Below are 18,112 nucleotides of genomic sequence, written 5' to 3' on the forward strand. Positions count from 1 at the left end.
GAAAAGCCAGAGCTGTCAATCTCAAAATCCCCGGCGTGTTGCAACATATTGATTGCATATGCAGTGCTGGTGGATCCAATAAAAAACAGAGCAAAATGTTTATTAGGGTAATATTTTATTTACAAGAGGGAAATATCACAATGATGTAGTGTTTGACCAGAGTTAATTTAAAGATAATACTGGCCTTATAATAAACTTCACTCCCATGATTGGTCAACAGTGAACCGCTAAAAGTTTATTACTTACAAACTGTTCTTCATCCAGTATCCAGACATTTGCATCACTGATTCACAGTACAAACATGACGGACAGTCCAAACTTAATATGAATATCTGTGAATTTAGGCATGAAAAGTGTTAATGTATGAATATAAGGGTTGCTCTGTTCCACCAAGATGAAGAAGACAGAAGACGTTTCACAAAACACTAAGAAAATATATATATTATACACATCAGCTGGAATTGGCCCAAGCTGGATAAGCAGGTATGGCTAATGAATGGATGTAACGAAGCAAAAACATGTTTGCAATTCTTTCAATTAGTCATTTTTGAAACCAGATCGAAGAATCTAACAAATTACTCATACATCAAAAATATTATACAGAACTGGTGTTATAATATGAGACTATAAATCAACAAAATAAGACAAAATTCAAAGAAATCCAAAAGCAAAAGTGCCTTCTGTGTTGTGTATGGTAGCGCACACGTGTGAAGCCCACATTCCTTAACTGCAGTTAGAAGTAAACATGTAAGGCCTACCATATAATTAGGGCTGGACAATAAAACAATAACAATAATTATCGCAATGTTTTTCAATAACAATATAACAAATGTTAAATAAATATTCAATAAAGGTTTGATTTTATTTACCTGAATCACACACGAATTAGGACTTAATTTTTTTATTAAAATGTTTCTTTTGTTGAGGAAAAAGGACTGAGAAAAGATTTTATTTAATTTTTCTCATGCACATTTGTTGACAAAGATTGTTTGTACTGTTTTTAATGTTCAAACTCAGATTTGTGAAGTGATCCACTGTTTGGCATCAATTGTTGATTGAGTCTATAAACTCAAAAGAAATAATGATTTGATATTTATCGTGATAATTCGATATCAAAAGATATGAAACTTTTTATTGTGATAAAATTTTTGGCCATATCGTCCAGCCCTACGTATAATTATTTTGGCAATGAAATATGGTTGATGCCAACCAGAACGGGGTGGAAGAGATTTCTGAAGAAAACTTTCTCTAATTGAGGAAATCGAAACATGGAGAACTGCTGAGTTATAGCTTGTGGAATAAAGCACTTGGTATTATTATTGGTACACGGAAAAAACTGCAAAAGAATGCTGCTTCAAATTAAACAAGGTGAAACTACTTCATTCAGCTCCTACCACAACATTCATAAACAGACAAAACTGTTGCAGTTGGTTTTGTTGCTGCTTTAAAATCTTATTGGCCTTTTAGTCCACTGTCTAGTGTCTTTTCTACATCATTTCCATATTATTATCACCACATACATTTATCAAAATAAATTCTGTAATAGATTTTGTTATGCACAGTAATCAAGAGACTTGTGACATAGTTAAAGCTGCTGTGATGAAGCAGCTACATGTAAGTGAGAAATCCTTCATGGAAAATATTTTAGCTACAGAGGATAACTGACTAAACATGTCAACAGGAAACTGAGATAGCAGCATTCCTCTACTGTGTTTCCCTGTGGTGTAAAATATACTGCTTATATTGATAGTAAACAACTTAAAAAAGTAAATACCTGAACTAAAAATGTAATAAAATACAAAATAAAAGCATGCACACATGCTCAGTAGGCCTATACTTGGTCAGATCACATATTTTTTAGTTTTCATTATTTCCTTTTTTACATAAACTCATAACAACACTGATGTTCTTCAAATTATTTCGCTAAAAGGAGTTTCACAATACTGGCTTGTGATTGGCTGAATTCAACTGCTAATTGAAAACCTACTGAGTGGAAGCTATCCAGTTCAGTTGCTACAGAGCGGCCTGACTGACTGAGATTTCATAGATTACTTAGCGCCAAAACAGAATGAGTAAATTTGTGATGCCTTGGCCGGGGGTTATCTGACACTGCCTGTAAAAAAAGACATTTAAAAAAATGTAATGACCACAATCGCTCTTATAAAAACGTTGCATATTCTTGTACACATCCATGTAAAAGGGCTGGTCCACAATCATACACTGCAGTCTTTATGTCATCGTTCGATCACAGTCTCCATGGCTGCAAGCAGGAACTGTATTGACGTCCTCAGTGACACTGAGCTTTCAGGTGAGGGGGGCTTAAGATCTGAGAGTGAGTTGAAGAATCAGAGCAACTGCCTCAGAAATCCACGACAGCAGCTGATAAATCTGTGTCTCTGCAGCTGTGGTCGACAGTATGTGGCAATGAGATCAGATGGGAGACACCAGTGACATGAGGTCGGGGTTTTAACAACGGGGACTAAATGTGTCGAGACCCGTAGCTGGCTGATGAGTTGGTGGGTTGTGGCGGGTAACCATCATGTTGATTAACCTCTAGTACTGACACTGTGGAAGAGCTCTGTGGAAGGTGTGGCCGAAGACCTGCGGCAGACACACACACACACACATACACACACACACACAAAAGTGTTATAACGTGAATCACATCACTTACGGTAATCATAAAGAGCGTCTACCCCATTATCTGACACAATTAATACCAAAGCCATTGGCAGCCATTCAAAGCAAACAAAAAAACACCTCCCTTTAGAAATGAGGCTAACCAATCCCATGTGATCATAAATTAATATGTTATGCAACTTCTGTATTTAATTAAAATGTAAGGTATAAAATGTCCCATTCATAAAAAAGTGCTTTTTATCAACATGTATTGCATAAAAAAAATGACACCTCTCTCTTACTGCTCAAATGTGGCCTGAGAAATATCAAGTTACTAATGTACTGAAATTAATATGCTCTATGTCTCAAAATGTCAAACACAAATGAAAAAGCAAGCTGGTTGTAGCATCTTCACTGCGCGGATCTAAGTGGATAAGGACATTCATGAAAAAGCAGTCCATCCTTAAAAAAATAAATTTAAACGGCAGCAAAACAAAATCATGGCCGTAAAAATGCCAATATGCTGTCCAGCACAATTCATGTCTGTCCTGCCGACCATCCAGATGGTAATTAATGAAAAGCGGGCCAGCAATGCACTTAGCGTGTAGAAATAGTGACAGTGGAGAGGATTCAATGGACATATATCAGTTAAAGGTGCTGTTTGCCTGTGATCCTACTATGCTAGACACAAAGGAACACTCGTGTCCCTCAGGCACTTCATCTTAGTTCATATCCTGACTCTAGTGGGCCAGCCTGGCTTATGGCTCTCTGGGGAACGGAGCGAGATTATTGTGATTGCTCTCACACACTGAATCCCCTCCTTTCGAATCACCCCATAGACACATATACACTTCCACACGCTGTACGGTATAGAAACACTTACTGGCACATGCTCTGACCATTGAGAAGGATCCGAGTCAATGGTCGTTTGTCTTCAGTGAGAAGAACAAGAAAACCGGCTACGAGAAAAACACAAGAACACACCAGAGTTACTCTACATGGCTGGTTTGTTTGCCTGCACAATGTACATGCTATTTAAACTGTTACCTTATGGTCTCCCATACAGATATTAGGGCCCACTGTGTCGTAAACAACACTCTTCTCATCGTCATCTCTCTGAAAAGAAGAGGGAACTTTTATTTAATCTACTAGACAAAGCCAATATGAAAATGGAACATTCAACATTAACACTTACATCTATAACTTTTAGTTAAAATGACTCAATTAAATTGCATCTGCATGGTCAAGTGTTGTTAGATGTTGAGCCTTGCACATTTTCCCGGGTCGTACAGCGGTGCCAAAACATTCTGGTCAGACCAGAGCCATTTCACAGAAAGTGAAATGTTTTACACACATTTAAATCAACAGCATAATGCTAATAACAGATAATACATTTTAGTAGCTATTAGGGCTGACCCCTAATATTCGAATGAACTGTAAGTAAGTTGATGAGAAGAGTCTTTCACAGCAACTGCTGTCAGTTGTTGTTAAAAAAAGACCTCATACTCCATTTGGGAGCTGCGCTTTGTCGTTTGGACCGGGATAAAAATATCAGGGAAAGTCATTGCTTATCAGTGCCATGTATGTGGATCTTATACATCCATGGTCATAGATGTAAATGGCACTGCTGCTTACTGTAGGCTCTGCCATTAGCTAGTTAGCAGTTCTATTAGCTGACCTAGCCAGACTGGGAGCTCGCGCTACTAGGAGAGTGTTGCTGTTTGTTTACATCACTAGCACAAGAGCTTTGGATCGCCACAAGTGTCTTAGATCGTCAAACCTGCTCCTCTGAACTATGCCACAGGCTCCACTGATAACAAAGGGGGATCGTGCCTTTTCGGTTGTGGCCCCAAGACTGTGGAAGAAACTTCCCATTCTCATTAGATCATTCCCGACTACCGAGCCTTTCAAGTCTTGTCTTAAAATATATTTTTATTTTTGGCAGTCTAGAGACATTCACCCTTATCTGTCCTGGTTGCTTTACATTTCTATTTATTGCTGTATGCTTCATCAACGTCGTATGTTTTATTATCGCTGCATTTTTATTTTATTTTTTTTATAGCTTTTTTCTCGTTGTTTTAATTGCATTACTTTGTACATCACTTTGTTCAACAGTGGTTCTTTTTAAATAAACTGACTTGACTTGACTCGATTTGACAAGGAAGAGGTTATCAGACCCGAGGTAAGAGACCCAGCGGGAATGCAGCTGGGGAGCGGCACCTGGATGAGCACCACAACCAGAGCCACATGAGAAGGCAACCCAACCGGTCTCAGCAGCCTCCCAGTGAGCACAGACCAGGACCATACACAGCCACCAAGACAGCCAGAGGCCAGTTTGAAGCAAGGAATACGGTAATTAGGAAATTTACAGCAGCTCTGAGGATGGCGAAGACACAGTGGGTTCAAGCAAAGACATGTGAGGCTAGAAGAAACAAGCCTGTTTTTGTTCTGCCTCTTTCTGAAATCAAGGACTCACTGTTTTGAAAATGACTTTGTGATACAAAATCCTGCAATCTATCCGAGGCATCAAAAAGAGAAAAAAAAGGCAAAGTGCTCAAAACAAGGGTGAATATTATTTCAAACGAAAGATAAGGGATTTAAAGATAATGTACTAGCCCATAATAGAACCATCGGTCAGCTTTTAAGATAAATTTCATTAATCTTGTAATAAACCCTCTAGACATGTAAGAACGTAAATATTCTTTGGACAATGGTGTTAGAAAGGCCCACTCGCCACTTAGCCTTGTCTATTAAGAAGTTGCAATCCTGCATTAAACTGAGCATATATAAACCTTTTATGAAGAAATATATTATGCACTTTGTGTGGAAGTGTAAAAACAGTTAACATGCAGAAAGTTATGAATTTCAGATTTAGAGATAATGACCGTCAGCCTTGACTGACCTTATGGATGAATTCCTGGGCTGTGTTTGACATGAGGATCCGATCACACCAGGCGGGACAGCGAGTGTTCATGTACTGGGTCGGTTTAGTGTACTCTTCACTGTAGGGGTAGCTGCGAGAGAGAGACACTTATTGGATAACAACAGATGTGGAATTTTATGCACACTGTGTTTGCAGCACGTAGCTCAGTTACAAGTCTTACCTGGGTGGAAACGTGATGTCCTCTTCCCTAATAACATCATGAAAGGCTGTGACTTCTTTGTCATATTTCAAAAGCTGCAGGATAGAGTCCATTACTGATTACAGGAAATCTCAACACATTAAAAACCAAGCCTGAGCTGAGTGAGTGCAACTTGAGAATGGGTGAAAACCCAGTTTACTGTCAGAGTTATCGCAGTTTTGTTTACCTCCAAGCTTTTTGTATTTACTGTACTATCATTCATAGGACTTTATTTCCGCTGATAGGATCTAATCTAAAATCTGCAAAGAAATGTCAGATTGTTGCTAAGCAGCCTGTTGTATTATAGGTAATAGTCACGGGGTGCAGCTGATGGGATCAGTGTGGGTCAAAGTTGAAACTGTGTACTCACTGCTCTGCCATTGTCCTCCCTGAAAATCGCCTGGTGCAAGTAGTCAAACATCTTTTCCTCAATGTGGAGCACGACCTGCACATGAAGTGAAGGCGGCTAAAGTGAAAGCAGGTCTAATAACAAAATGTCTGGCGTCTCAACTGAACTGGCTTTAATCACCTGGTGGTCGTTATCTTTTTCTTCGCAGATGATTTTCTCCACTTTGTTGCTGCTGTCCATCTTCACTGTCTGCACATCTGCCGAGGTGGACAGGTGCTGCTCACAGAAACACAAACACAGGAAAAAGGTCTGTGTCACAGTGCCAGGTCCGATTCACATCCCTGTCATCTGAGCTTCAGGAGAGATAAAAACGGTTACATACCTGGACCAGACTCAGTGTGTCTAATCGGAAGTTGAAATCTCCAAACAGGAAGAAAGGCAGAGGAGTGTAGCGGCTGTCTGATATCCTGGAAGGAAATAGCAATGTCAGGAATCACACAGATGTTTGTGTCTTTTTCTCTGGTGAAAGGGTTAAAGGTCAGAGTTTCTGTAAATTCCAGAAATATCCTGTTCACAAGATAAGAAAGGTGTTCTGACAGCAGATGATATTATCAAAGAGAGTAAGAAATATACTTATATATCATAGAGGTCATTCAGTCAGGCAAGGAGTCATTATCATTTTTTTAAATCTGTGTTTGCTGTCGTCTTTTACATTTTACAGTAAAGCTTTTCATAGCTGTGTGCAGCTGGAAATCTGACCTGTTGATGACATATCTGAGAGCGCGTTTGCGGTTGGCTGAGTAAATGGAAGGACTGGAGTTGCAGGCAATGAGGTTGGAGGCATCATGGAACAGGTGGACATTGACCAGGTCCAGACCTCTGTGGAGAACACACAGACAAAATATGGTGATATGTGGCAGGTGGAGAAACAGGGAACCAATCTGATAACAACAAAACCCGACATATGATAGGTGATTGTGTGTGCCAACACGGGTGTCACTTATGAGGAGAGTTCTTATCAATGAGCGCACTCGTGTTAATGCTGAGTCAACAAACAAGCACATTTGTCTTTTGTACCGAGTGCTTACTCCTTTTCTTTGGCTGTCACTGGAAAACAATTAATGTGCATCCAACCAACGAGCTGTGTTGACTTACAGCGTAATGTTGTAGCACACAGATTGTGTGCTCCTATTATAATTACCCGCCCCACTGCAGCACAACAGAGCAAACAGTGACTAAAGTTCTCAGAAATCACAGGCTGTAGCAGCAGCACTGTGTGATTTGTCCAAGTTGGTTTAAGGCTGTAGCTTTGTTTCAATTCAGGGGATTCAAAACATACAGCATTTGCTAAGTAAATAAAAATATGGACACAGTCTGGGTCAGCCCCAGGGTGCTATTTGTAAAACAGGTGATAATAAAAAGATGTTTCTTGTAAAACATCCACAGAATACAACACAGAAGAAAACAGCGATTTAACAGAAGATGTGTGTTTGAGCCACGGCAGAGGCAGGGCTGGGTATCATACCACAATATTTGTTTTGTACCAACCAAAACGTGAAAACTGTCAGACATCTGACATCTGGTCTAGGCCTGGGGCAATTCATCGACGTCATCAATTCCAAATAAAACGTTGATTTGCATAACGTGCTTCGGCGAGTCGCAATGAAATGCTGCAACTGCTTGTTCTCGGGGGGAATACGAGAACAAGCAGTTGCAGCAGCTAAAGAAACAGCCTGCAACTATCTAAAGTTTGGGAGTATTTTGGACTCAGCCCCAACAAAGTGGTAAGGTTGCTCTGTAAGCTCTTGTTAAGACAGCAGCACCGCAAATCCTGTTTACTTTTTGTCCCCACATAAGCCTGATAGATTAGGATTATCAACACAAGGAACGTGTTTCTCTTAGTAGTAGTCACAATTGATTTTCTAAATGTTTTTTCATCACCCCAATGTTAAGTTACTTTATATTTTCTATTCACTTTAACTGCCACGAGAAAATGGCTTCAACAAATATTACAGGCTGTTGCTACCGTTTGTAAATTGTTTCAGTTATTTTCTTTGCACAACACTGATGCAAAAATACATTTGCCAGTGATTATCTAAAAGCCTATTACTCCAGTGATGAAATAAATCCATGTCATAACCATTTTACATTTTAAGTCAAGTACTTCATTGAAAATACTGATTCTCCAGTTCAGGGAAAGGGTAGACATCAAGTGATTACATTAATCTGTGTATCACAGAAATCCTTTTGATTTTGAGGTCCAGTATTATTTACACATCTGACAAATAGGGTCTTGTTATTATTACTAATATCATAACACAGCAGTAACGTGGAAATTAAGACTCATTTTAAAATATGCCAATAACATCATTATTCTAATGTGCTTTATGTGTCTCTTTTTCAGGATAATTGAAGAAAATATTGAATTATTAATGAGAAAGGTTTTTGATATTTCTTTGGATAAATTAATTGTTATATTAATCGAATAATAAAACACCTTGAGTGTCAGTAAATTAGTCAGTGGATTAATTGAAAAATATATCGTTAGATTACTTGATTTAATAAATAATATTTAGCTAGTCTGGTCAGATATTCACTGTTTAAATCATAATTTTGCCAATGTTAGACCACTTTATTTAGGGGAAGTTCTCCAGCTGCTTGTGTTTAGAGAACATTTAACATTTGAACCTTGGCTTTTGGTAAAACCTGCATTAACTGATCTTTGGCCTCTTGTGGGTAGCCGAAACAAGCTGCTCACACAACACAAGGATATTATCACCTAGTTTACAAGTAGTCATGTGATACACTGTTAATACAAATCTATAAATACAATGCTGCTTTAAACGTAAGAAAAGTGTTTTGTAAAAGAAATAAATACATCTCAAAGTAAGGTCAGCCCCAGTAATGATGTGAAACCCAGCCCTCTTCTGAGGTGGTGACAGAACTGGAAAGAGAAAGAAAGAAAACAGACTGTCCTTTGTTTGACAGATCATTCATGATTTACCTTCTTTTGTTTCTTATTTATCGTATGATACTTCAGAGACTGCTATTCTATTAAGCCAGGGCTTCTTTGTATCTATGTATCGCGGGGATCACAGCAGTGCTAGTTTTGTTCTAAAAGTGGGAGTTATGAGGACAGTTAAATGAACTGGATTTCACAAAAGTCAACAACAAGCAAACAACCAAAAGTGAAAGTGACCCAGTCCAACCTTGACTTTTTTATCAAGGTGAGGTTAGTGTACAGTACATACTGGTTGTGTATGATCCAGCGGGTCCTCATGAAGCCCTTTCTGGACCACTTGAACTGCAACAGAGACAAATTAGGGTGAGTCACTAAACAGCAGTGAGCCGTGTCTTTGAAGGGCCAAACTGATAATTATTGATCCTTTCACATAATTTGTCTCATCTCCCTGTCAGAGCAAGCAGACAGCCCCTACAGCCCCAGTAGACTCATTTGTCCCAACATCTCCCTTTGGTCCTCACGTACCCCTCCCCACACATGCACACTCATACACACACATACATGAACGCACGCTCGTGCATACTCACATCAGGCCAGAAATTCTTTGGGAATTTTTCTTTCTCCACTGCGGCGACCACATCCAGAGAGCCCATGTGTTTGTTCTGCCCCGACACTGCTTTAAAATCCTTAACTGTGAGAGGGAGAGAGGGAGGGGGGAAGGAGAGGTGTGACATGTAAAATGAGTGAGAAAACATGCAAACAGTAATCAATAAACTGGTGTTAACCTCATCAGAGCGGCATACGTGATGAGAGGATCTATAAGCGAGCCATTAGACTGTGTTTGGGTGAACAACAATCGGTTTGGGCCACACAGCGAGTGGCAGCTGCAGGATGTTTATGGTTCTTCCATAAGCTTTTCTGAGGAGCTTTTTCACGCCTAACGTGAGGGGACTATGCAGCAGGAAAATAACAGCTCCACTTTAAATTCAGGTTCTTTGCAAAAATCTGGCCGGGAGGGGTGGCCATCCAACTGGCATTATACACAGAGAAATGACCTGAAATACCTGATCTCAAAAAATGACAAGGATCTTGCCAATCATATGCAACGTTGTTTTTACTTTATTGAAGATATGAGCCATTATGAAACAGGACAGGAAGCAAGGGGAATGTTTTATGTTGACTTATGTTAACTAAAATTATCTCTTTTCTTTTTTTCAAGTAAAAAATAAATATGAATCCATCACCAGCCGACCAACAATAAAAGGATAAAAGAAAATGCAAACATTATGTATAGGGAGTAATGTTTTTACCATTAAAATCATACTGATAGATGTTTTTCAGTGTCTTGTGGATGAAGTACATGCTGCCCAAAGCCTGTGGAGGGAGATAAATAAAGAACAGAAAAGTCACAACATCTGATGAATGTACCTGGCAACAGCACACAAAAAAAGTTACAATGTTAAATCAGTTTCAGTTTAACCACTCTAAAATCATAGCTGCAAACTCCTGAGCTTGATAAGGATCTAAGAAATTCATACTGAAATCACACTTTTACTGTTGACACCTTTAGTTTCCGACACCTGCAGAAAATACACAAAAATAATCCCCTTAAGCTAAATTTTGACATGTTTAGTCCAGCCAAAGTGCATGCAAATATATATATATATATATATATTTTTTTTTACATATTTCTATTTTCAATATCGCATTGAACTTAACAAAACTATAATATTTAAGCTATTTAAATGTAACAAATGAGCTCTGTCAGACCCATTTGGAGTGGTTGAATGAAACCTAAACATCTGAATATGGTGACAAAAAAAAGGAGAAATCGTCTCAACTTAACCGCTGAGAGGATGAATTGAATCCCCATGATGTGATCTAAATTGTGAGCCTTGTATTGAACAATCCAGTGCAACACAGTATATTGTTGCTCTCCCAAAGACACACGAAACTTTAAAGAATAGAGACGTTCAAAGTGAACACATAACACATCCACATACTGCCCCTCGCACGCACCCTTCAGCACCCAATCATCCCTGACATGAGGCTGACAATTTTTAATGTACTAACTGCCTGCTCCACTGATCTGATTAATCATGCCCTGTGAGATCAATAAAGACAGAAAATTAAAACAATTTAAAAGGTATTAAGCAGTAGGCCTGCTGTCTGCCAGCGCTGCCGCTGTGACTGGGGGCCGAAGAAAAATCAGCTAGTGCTCAGGGGGCTCGGGGCGTGACGGACCGCTGTTCTCCCCCTCCAACCCATACACAAACATCCAGCCGGAGCATGAGAGATCTCTCCCTGAAGAGATCATTTATCTTCAGTGCCAAAGTCATCCTCATTTAATAAAATGGAAGTGTCTCCGTGGTCGGCTCCAGTGAGCGGCAATTAGCGACCAACTTGTCCAAACTAAGGTTAGTGCCAGGGAGCTATTTGAACGAGTCTGATAGTGTTCTTAACTTCATGCTAAAAGCTGAGCAAAGAATGTTTCCAAAAAGAAGATTCAAGGAGTCTGACAATTAGCTAATTTATGTTTGATCAGTACAATATCTTGTTTAAATAGCACAGCCAAGTACACAAACACACACAGATACACATTCTCCTCCACATACTCGGCCAAACACCTATCTTCATCAATCAGGTTTGTGCACAGTTTAATAAAAAAATATTGACTTACAAGTGATTTTTTATCAAAACACCATTTGTACTGGGAATGCATGCAAGTCTGCCCCCGCTGCTCCTGCAGCCCCTCTGAAAGGAGAACCCCCCAAACTCTCTCTTGGCCATATAACTGATGATCCAAAGCCAAGGGGAAACAAATTGAAAATCAATGCAGGTGGCACAGACGAAATGAGAATGAGTCTTTAGGAGGGGTGGGGGCAGGCTGAAACACTCTCAGCGCAAACAGTGGAGGGTGCGAACAAACTTAGTCCCAGCTGTCTTCCAGCCCCCCTCACACTTTATTTATTGCTCACAAATGGGCTGGGATCAATAGTTTTAATCTAGAGTTAAATGTATTGACTTTGGCCTGTCTCCCCCACACCTGGCCATTGACTTTCCCCTTTTTACATCACACACCTTCAGTCTACAGATGCAGCCACTGACCCCTACTGTCAGACGTCCAGTGTGGGGGTATCACATGGGAGGAGCAAGGGTTAATAGTTTAAGAAATACTCAGCCACTTTTCTCAACTGGGGGAGGTGCTCTCAACCAGGGCAGAACATCAGAGAAACTAATACTGACGAACCCATCATGAGCAATTACGCGCACAGTTCGATTCCAAGTAAAAAGACCTTAAACTTTTTTGTGCTGTGTGAGGTCACTAAAAACGAAGTTAGAAGCGAGAAATGGTTTTCACGGCAGGTGTGGAGATTAAGGCTGAGCACATGAACCGAGCAGTGTCCCGCCAAGCACAGATGAGTGCCAGCTCAGACTTCAGCTATAGAAACAGACTCCGAGTTCAACGATAGATGACGGTACGAGATGTAGGTAATGGCATGGGTGACTTAACAAACCTATCTTTAAGATCATCTCCTCTGTCTGTGCTCATACTGTGTAACTATTACAACATTGTTTCATACTCTGTCTTTGAGACCTATGTCACTTATATTTGGCTGTGGTTTTTCCCCACATTTCTGAGATTGTGCAGTGAGGCTTGATGTATGAAACCCATAAACACACACACCCTTTGTGGTGAGATTCAAGACATTTGTATGATGAGATTTTATTATATTTTATTTAATGACATTTTTTTTATGTTTTTATTATATTTACATTTACCTACTTTGCAACAACAAAATAAAATCAAATAAACAAAATCAAATAAATTATGGGCATGTACAAATTTAATCAATCTTGGTCAACCTTAGTTATCACATGCTGTCAGTATTGGGGAACTCTACTCTTTGTATATTGTTATATACAGTCAAACTATACGTTCAGATTGATTAAGTATAAATAAAGCCAAGAGTGCAATAACTAATGCATACGTGTATAACATGTGACTTCAGGAACAAGGACTTAATAACATTCTCTGACATGCTGGGAAATTGCTGTCAGATGTTGGCTGTTTTCCAACCCAAAATGTGTGTTTCATTGTATGTTATGACAAAAGAGCTGACATTTTCTGATTCTCTAGTGGGGTCTAGAAACTCGGGTTTTTACTCAAGGGTTAACCGTCAACCAACTCCTGCTTGTCACTTAACTGAGTGGATCCAAGACCTCCTTTTATCTCTGAGCACTAACATGGAGGAGGACCCCATCTAGTGGAAGCACATGTGAACTACTCTAGAAGTTGGTCTTACCGTGAAGCTGTCTTCTGCTTTGAACTGGTTGTCCACGTAGATGCAGGACCTGTCAAAGTCTTTCATTTCCTCACTGGACTCAATGCTCCTGGAGACAACAGAGCACAACGGAGCTATGAGTAGGGGAGACAGCAAAAAAAGCCTGTTCCCTTTGACATATATATCTTCATATATCATATATCTTCTTCTTCACAGAGCTGAAGAGATTAGTTGATGGATAGAAAATTAATTGGCAAGAATCTTGATGGTCAATTACTTTTTAAGTAATTTTTTTAAGCATAATTGCCTGGTTCTAGCTTCTCAAATGTGAATGTTTGTGTGATTTATGTGATTGTAAACTGAATATCTTTGGGTTTGGGACGGTTTGGTGGACACAACAAGCTTTCTAAATATATCCACTTAAGCTTTGGGGAACTGTGATGGGTATTATTTTATAGACCCAACGATTACCTTATTAATGGAGAAAATAATTGGGCAAATTAATTAATAATGAAAATAAGATTTTGTTGCCTTTTTGAATGCATGGAAAATGAAAAGAAAGATAAAGGACTATGTTTTTTTTATTTTTTATGTTTGTGATAACATTAAACAGATGGTGAAGGAAGAACATGACTTCATCTTGTAACACCACCAACATGGATCATGAGCGGCACATCGGTCCTACCAAAAGAACTGTTCAGCAAGGCCCATGTTGACCATGTAGTCCTTCCCTCCCACCTCCTGGAAGTGCAGGGCGATGAACTTCGGCTTGTAGCTGTGGATGGTCTGTAACAAAGCACAAACGGGTCTGAGTAATGAGGAGTGAAGAGGTTCAACACTGTTACAAGATGAAGTCAATTTTCTATCAGGGGTCATATGGAGTTTTTCTGTTATTGAATATCTATGCTGGGCCTGGTGTGACTATATTATCCACTATCACATTTTCCAAGAGTCTGTTTTCCAGGAACCTGAACTGTACCAGACTGTCCACAAAATTTAAAATGTTTGAAACTGTGATTTAGTACTGCAAAACCAAGGAGGCTCAAACTTACCCTATACAGTTCTTGCACCCATTCGTTTTGAATTTCACCCACCTATAAAATGACAAAGAGAAAACTCATCAAAGACATGCAATCATTCTGTAAGAAATGGTTTACAATCAAACACTAAACCTGTAACCCTAATGGGAGCAGTGCACCAAGCTGTAAACAACACTGACATTTTAACACCTAATAAAGATGTTATAGCTAATGTGTGAGCACAGTTGGCTATAAATACATCCAGCAGACACAGAGCAATGTTAGCATTCATTTGGTTTCTCATTTCTGGTGACCTGACAAGCAAAAGTCAAATATTCAATCTCCTTTTTGCTCTGTTTCGGTCTCTACCAACTCTTGAGGTAAATATGTGGTTGTTTAGCTGTAGATACTCCAACACGTTGACTTGCTAGCTGATAAAATCTAGAACAAAAATAAAGCTGAGTAAATCAATAAATAACACTTTTTAAAAAGAAATATAGTGTAAACAAATACATTAAGCATACTTTTTCTTTTAACCTCCAACTTTTTTACCAAGCTAGTTTTTCCGTTACTATCAAATAAGTTACAACATGTTTTACCCTTAAATTTTCTTTCACTTGCTCATTTTGTTTTTCCAACTCCTTTTTTCCTTTTTTTTGTATTGGCATACAGTTAGCTATTGTCCCCACTCAACAATTCCTTTTCATGTCACATTTCTTTTCCTCCTCATATTTCTTCCACAGTGGAGCACTGCAAAAAGTGAGCTCTCAAAAACAAGGGGAAAAAGCATTAAAATGGGGGAAATATTACTTAAAATAAGCAAAATTATCTGCCTACAGAACAAGAATATTTCACTTGCTACTTAAGGACAAAAAAAATTCTCTAACATAAAAACCGCCTGGTAAGAAGAAATATCTTGTCAGACAAAAAACAAGTAGATTTTGCCTTCAATTAAGATAATTAATCTTACTTAGATTTTAGTTTTTGCAGTGGAGCAATTGAAAGGACTGTTTGGCTAGCTAGCTAACGTGAAAACACTGGAAGTTAAACACACTGAGCACCAGCCTTTTCAACTAGCAATCTAGATGCAGCTTACTTAGGTCATAAAATGACACCAGCCATAGCACGTAACGTTAGTGTTAATAATCCATATACTGTGCTGCATACAGCTGTAGCATCACTGCATAAACTCTTGTTTATTTATTTATTTTTAGCAAGGTAGCAACCATACATAAACACAACATATTAAAATGCTAACAGTAGCTAAAGCATTTTAGCTGCCAAGCTACCGTTAACAATGTCAGCTAGCTAATGGTAAGTTACTTGGAAGTTCACAGCCACCATACTTCTATCCTCATATCTTCATCTTCAAGTGCATGTCTCTCATCTTCATCAAGGACCATTTACTTTTTTATGTATTCAGATACGTTTACCTGAGCTTTATCGTTGAAAACAGCTGCCTGCTGTGGCTGCTGCCCTACGAAAAAGGTATTTATTCATTTACAAAAAAAAAAATCATTGTAGCTTCTGGCTTTAAAATTACATTGTCAGCTAACAGACAACCGGGTCAAATGGAAGTCAGGAACTTATCAATCACAGAAAGCAAATAATATTATCTCTGAGCAGGTTAAAACAAACAAAGTTTGTTTGGAAAAATTATCCTGTGTGTTCCTACATCCTGGAGCATACAACTAATAAGTTCCAGGATGTAGTCTCATTCAAGTGTTGCTGCACCTGTCATAATCTGGCCACTGCTAACACATCATCCCTGATGATGAGGAAGCCTTACACACAGCAATCTGTCAAACAATGTTGATGATTACTTAGCAGACCTTCCTTGTTTAGAACCACAGGTAGACTTCCATTTATACTGTAATTATTAAAGCTACACCACACAGGATTTGTAAGGATGTATATAACAAGGTTGCACCCTAACAGTGTAGATATTTGCCCAAATAATAATCTGCTTTATAGTATAGACATGGAAACACCTTCTTACGTGATTTCTGGCAGTTGAAATTTTGTTTTATTAGTTACTTCTTCCACCTTGCTGCCCTGTGTAGCTGTAAACTGATAAATAGGTTGATTTACTGAGTTGTGACAATGGAAGGTCCACAATGGGTGTGACAAATATGTCCCACAGGATGCTAGGTAAAGTTAAAGTTAACCTCACAGTTACACTAAAAGCTTCTTGTGTCTCTGATCCTCATACCAGAAAATCTCCTCTGACTCTGACTTTTTAGCAGCCTGCAACAAGAAACAACTGCCCCTTAAGCTAAACTGTGGTATTTGAACATGTCGTTTCTTACACACCCGCTTCAGAATTTGCCCTGCACTGTAGTCACAGAGTAATGTACAATCTTCTGTGAGGCCAGGTGGCTTCATACCAACTGAGAAATGGCTTTGCATAGTATATTTGCATAGCAGCCTGCAAGAGATGACTGCAGCTCAGCCACTGTGACCTGAAGAACTACTCTCATATCATTCTGGCCACTAACATGCAGTCATTAACATTGGCTCTGTCAACCGACCCGGATCTGAGTCATAGTATATATATATATACAGGGCCTATAATTGTAATATATATGTTTTAGAGATAAAGATCATACAGCAATTATACTAACAATCCAGCTAAAAAACAGTTATCTTTTTTCCACTTCTGGATTTGCACTTTGAACAAGAGAGGACCTTAAGCTTCCACAGGACTGAATCCAGTAAATAAATGATTTGTTGTTCCAACCTGTATGATAATACTTATGCAAATTGGCAATAATGTGTTCCAACAAGTAAGGGTCTTACAAATTATTCTTTGTCTGATACACTTGGTATGAATAAAGTAAAGTTTGATAAACAATAATATCTAATGCAACTATACATAATCATTACACAAGCTCATGAGAAACAATGGACTTCCAGGATACTGCTATGGTGTGCCATAGAAATGTTGCTCGTGGCACAAAGTAGCAGAGTAGACTGTCTCACAGGCTAAACTGCTCTTACCGGACACTCGACTAGTTCAGCACCGTAAAGCAAAAGGATTTATCCAGTGATGTGCTTAAGGTTTTGCTCTTATCCCGAAGGCTGAGCGAACGTTTAGGAGTGTTTGTTTATAGAAATGGGGGGGGGGGGGGGGGGGGGGGGCTTGAGTAAGTAGAAAAACTCAAGTCCCCCGGGGAAGATATTCATCTGTATACATATCTCCCACAATGGGATCTAACATGTTTTCACTGGAGCCAGTTTTGGCAACTGGAAACATGGTCCCGAGCCAAATTTCCATGAGTGCATAAGAGCCCCCCTCCCTGCAAAGTCTGAAAATGTTGTCAGCCCAGCATAGGCCAGAACTACTACTACTATACTTTATTTATTTAGCAATGTGTTTAGAATAATTCAATTCCAGTCTAACATCTTTAATCCCTAATAAAAAGTGGTCTTATTAAAGATACAAACATCTAAGACAGCGCTTTAAACTATAACTTACATAACATCATGGAAATATAGCGTTACAGCTGGAGCTGATGATGTAAATGCTATAGATTATGATAACGCCTGGACTCTCTGTCCCATCATTATAAACAGTGTTTTTCAACAGGGATTGATTGCACACACTGCAGTTACCAGTTGTGGGAGACGATGATAAGTCTGAGCAGCCACAACTGGAGAGTGTCCACATTGGACTGATATTATTATTCCTATTAATTATGTAATAATAATATTATTATATAAATAATGGAGGGGGGGGGGGGGGGGGGGGGGGG

At 39.0% G+C, this 18,112-nt stretch overlaps 1 protein-coding gene across 8 annotated transcripts in view; it reads right to left on the reverse strand.

Annotated features, from left to right (window-relative positions):
- Window positions 1-1,055: 1,055 nt before the first annotated feature.
- Window positions 1,056-18,112, reverse strand: part of inpp5l (inositol polyphosphate-5-phosphatase L) — an 18,261-nt gene continuing 1,204 nt past the window's right edge. The window contains exons 1-16 of one of the 8 annotated variants that reach the window (XM_046034254.1): window positions 15,791-16,016; window positions 14,391-14,432; window positions 14,024-14,124; window positions 13,360-13,447; window positions 10,363-10,426; window positions 9,640-9,743; window positions 9,342-9,394; window positions 6,850-6,969; window positions 6,473-6,557; window positions 6,271-6,366; window positions 6,112-6,186; window positions 5,724-5,797; window positions 5,522-5,633; window positions 3,667-3,735; window positions 3,503-3,578; window positions 1,056-2,601 (exon numbers count right to left, since the gene is read on the reverse strand). In XM_046034254.1, coding sequence (XP_045890210.1) covers window positions 3,537-3,578; window positions 3,667-3,735; window positions 5,522-5,633; window positions 5,724-5,797; window positions 6,112-6,186; window positions 6,271-6,366; window positions 6,473-6,557; window positions 6,850-6,969; window positions 9,342-9,394; window positions 9,640-9,743; window positions 10,363-10,426; window positions 13,360-13,447; window positions 14,024-14,058 — 1,017 coding nt within the window. In that variant the 5' untranslated portion in view covers window positions 14,059-14,124; window positions 14,391-14,432; window positions 15,791-16,016 and the 3' untranslated portion in view covers window positions 1,056-2,601; window positions 3,503-3,536. Of the gene's footprint in view, window positions 2,627-3,502; window positions 3,579-3,666; window positions 3,736-5,521; window positions 5,634-5,723; window positions 5,798-6,111; window positions 6,187-6,270; window positions 6,367-6,472; window positions 6,558-6,849; window positions 6,970-9,341; window positions 9,395-9,639; window positions 9,744-10,362; window positions 10,427-13,359; window positions 13,448-14,023; window positions 14,125-14,390; window positions 14,433-14,557; window positions 14,577-14,671; window positions 14,764-15,680; window positions 16,017-18,112 lie in introns of those variants that run through there. The other 7 variants (XM_046034252.1, XM_046034253.1, XM_046034256.1 and 4 more) reach the window with 7 other exon arrangements.

This window comes from Micropterus dolomieu, linkage group LG21, assembly GCF_021292245.1.
Source record: "Micropterus dolomieu isolate WLL.071019.BEF.003 ecotype Adirondacks linkage group LG21, ASM2129224v1, whole genome shotgun sequence".
NCBI classification, from domain to species: Eukaryota; Metazoa; Chordata; class Actinopteri; order Centrarchiformes; family Centrarchidae; genus Micropterus; species Micropterus dolomieu.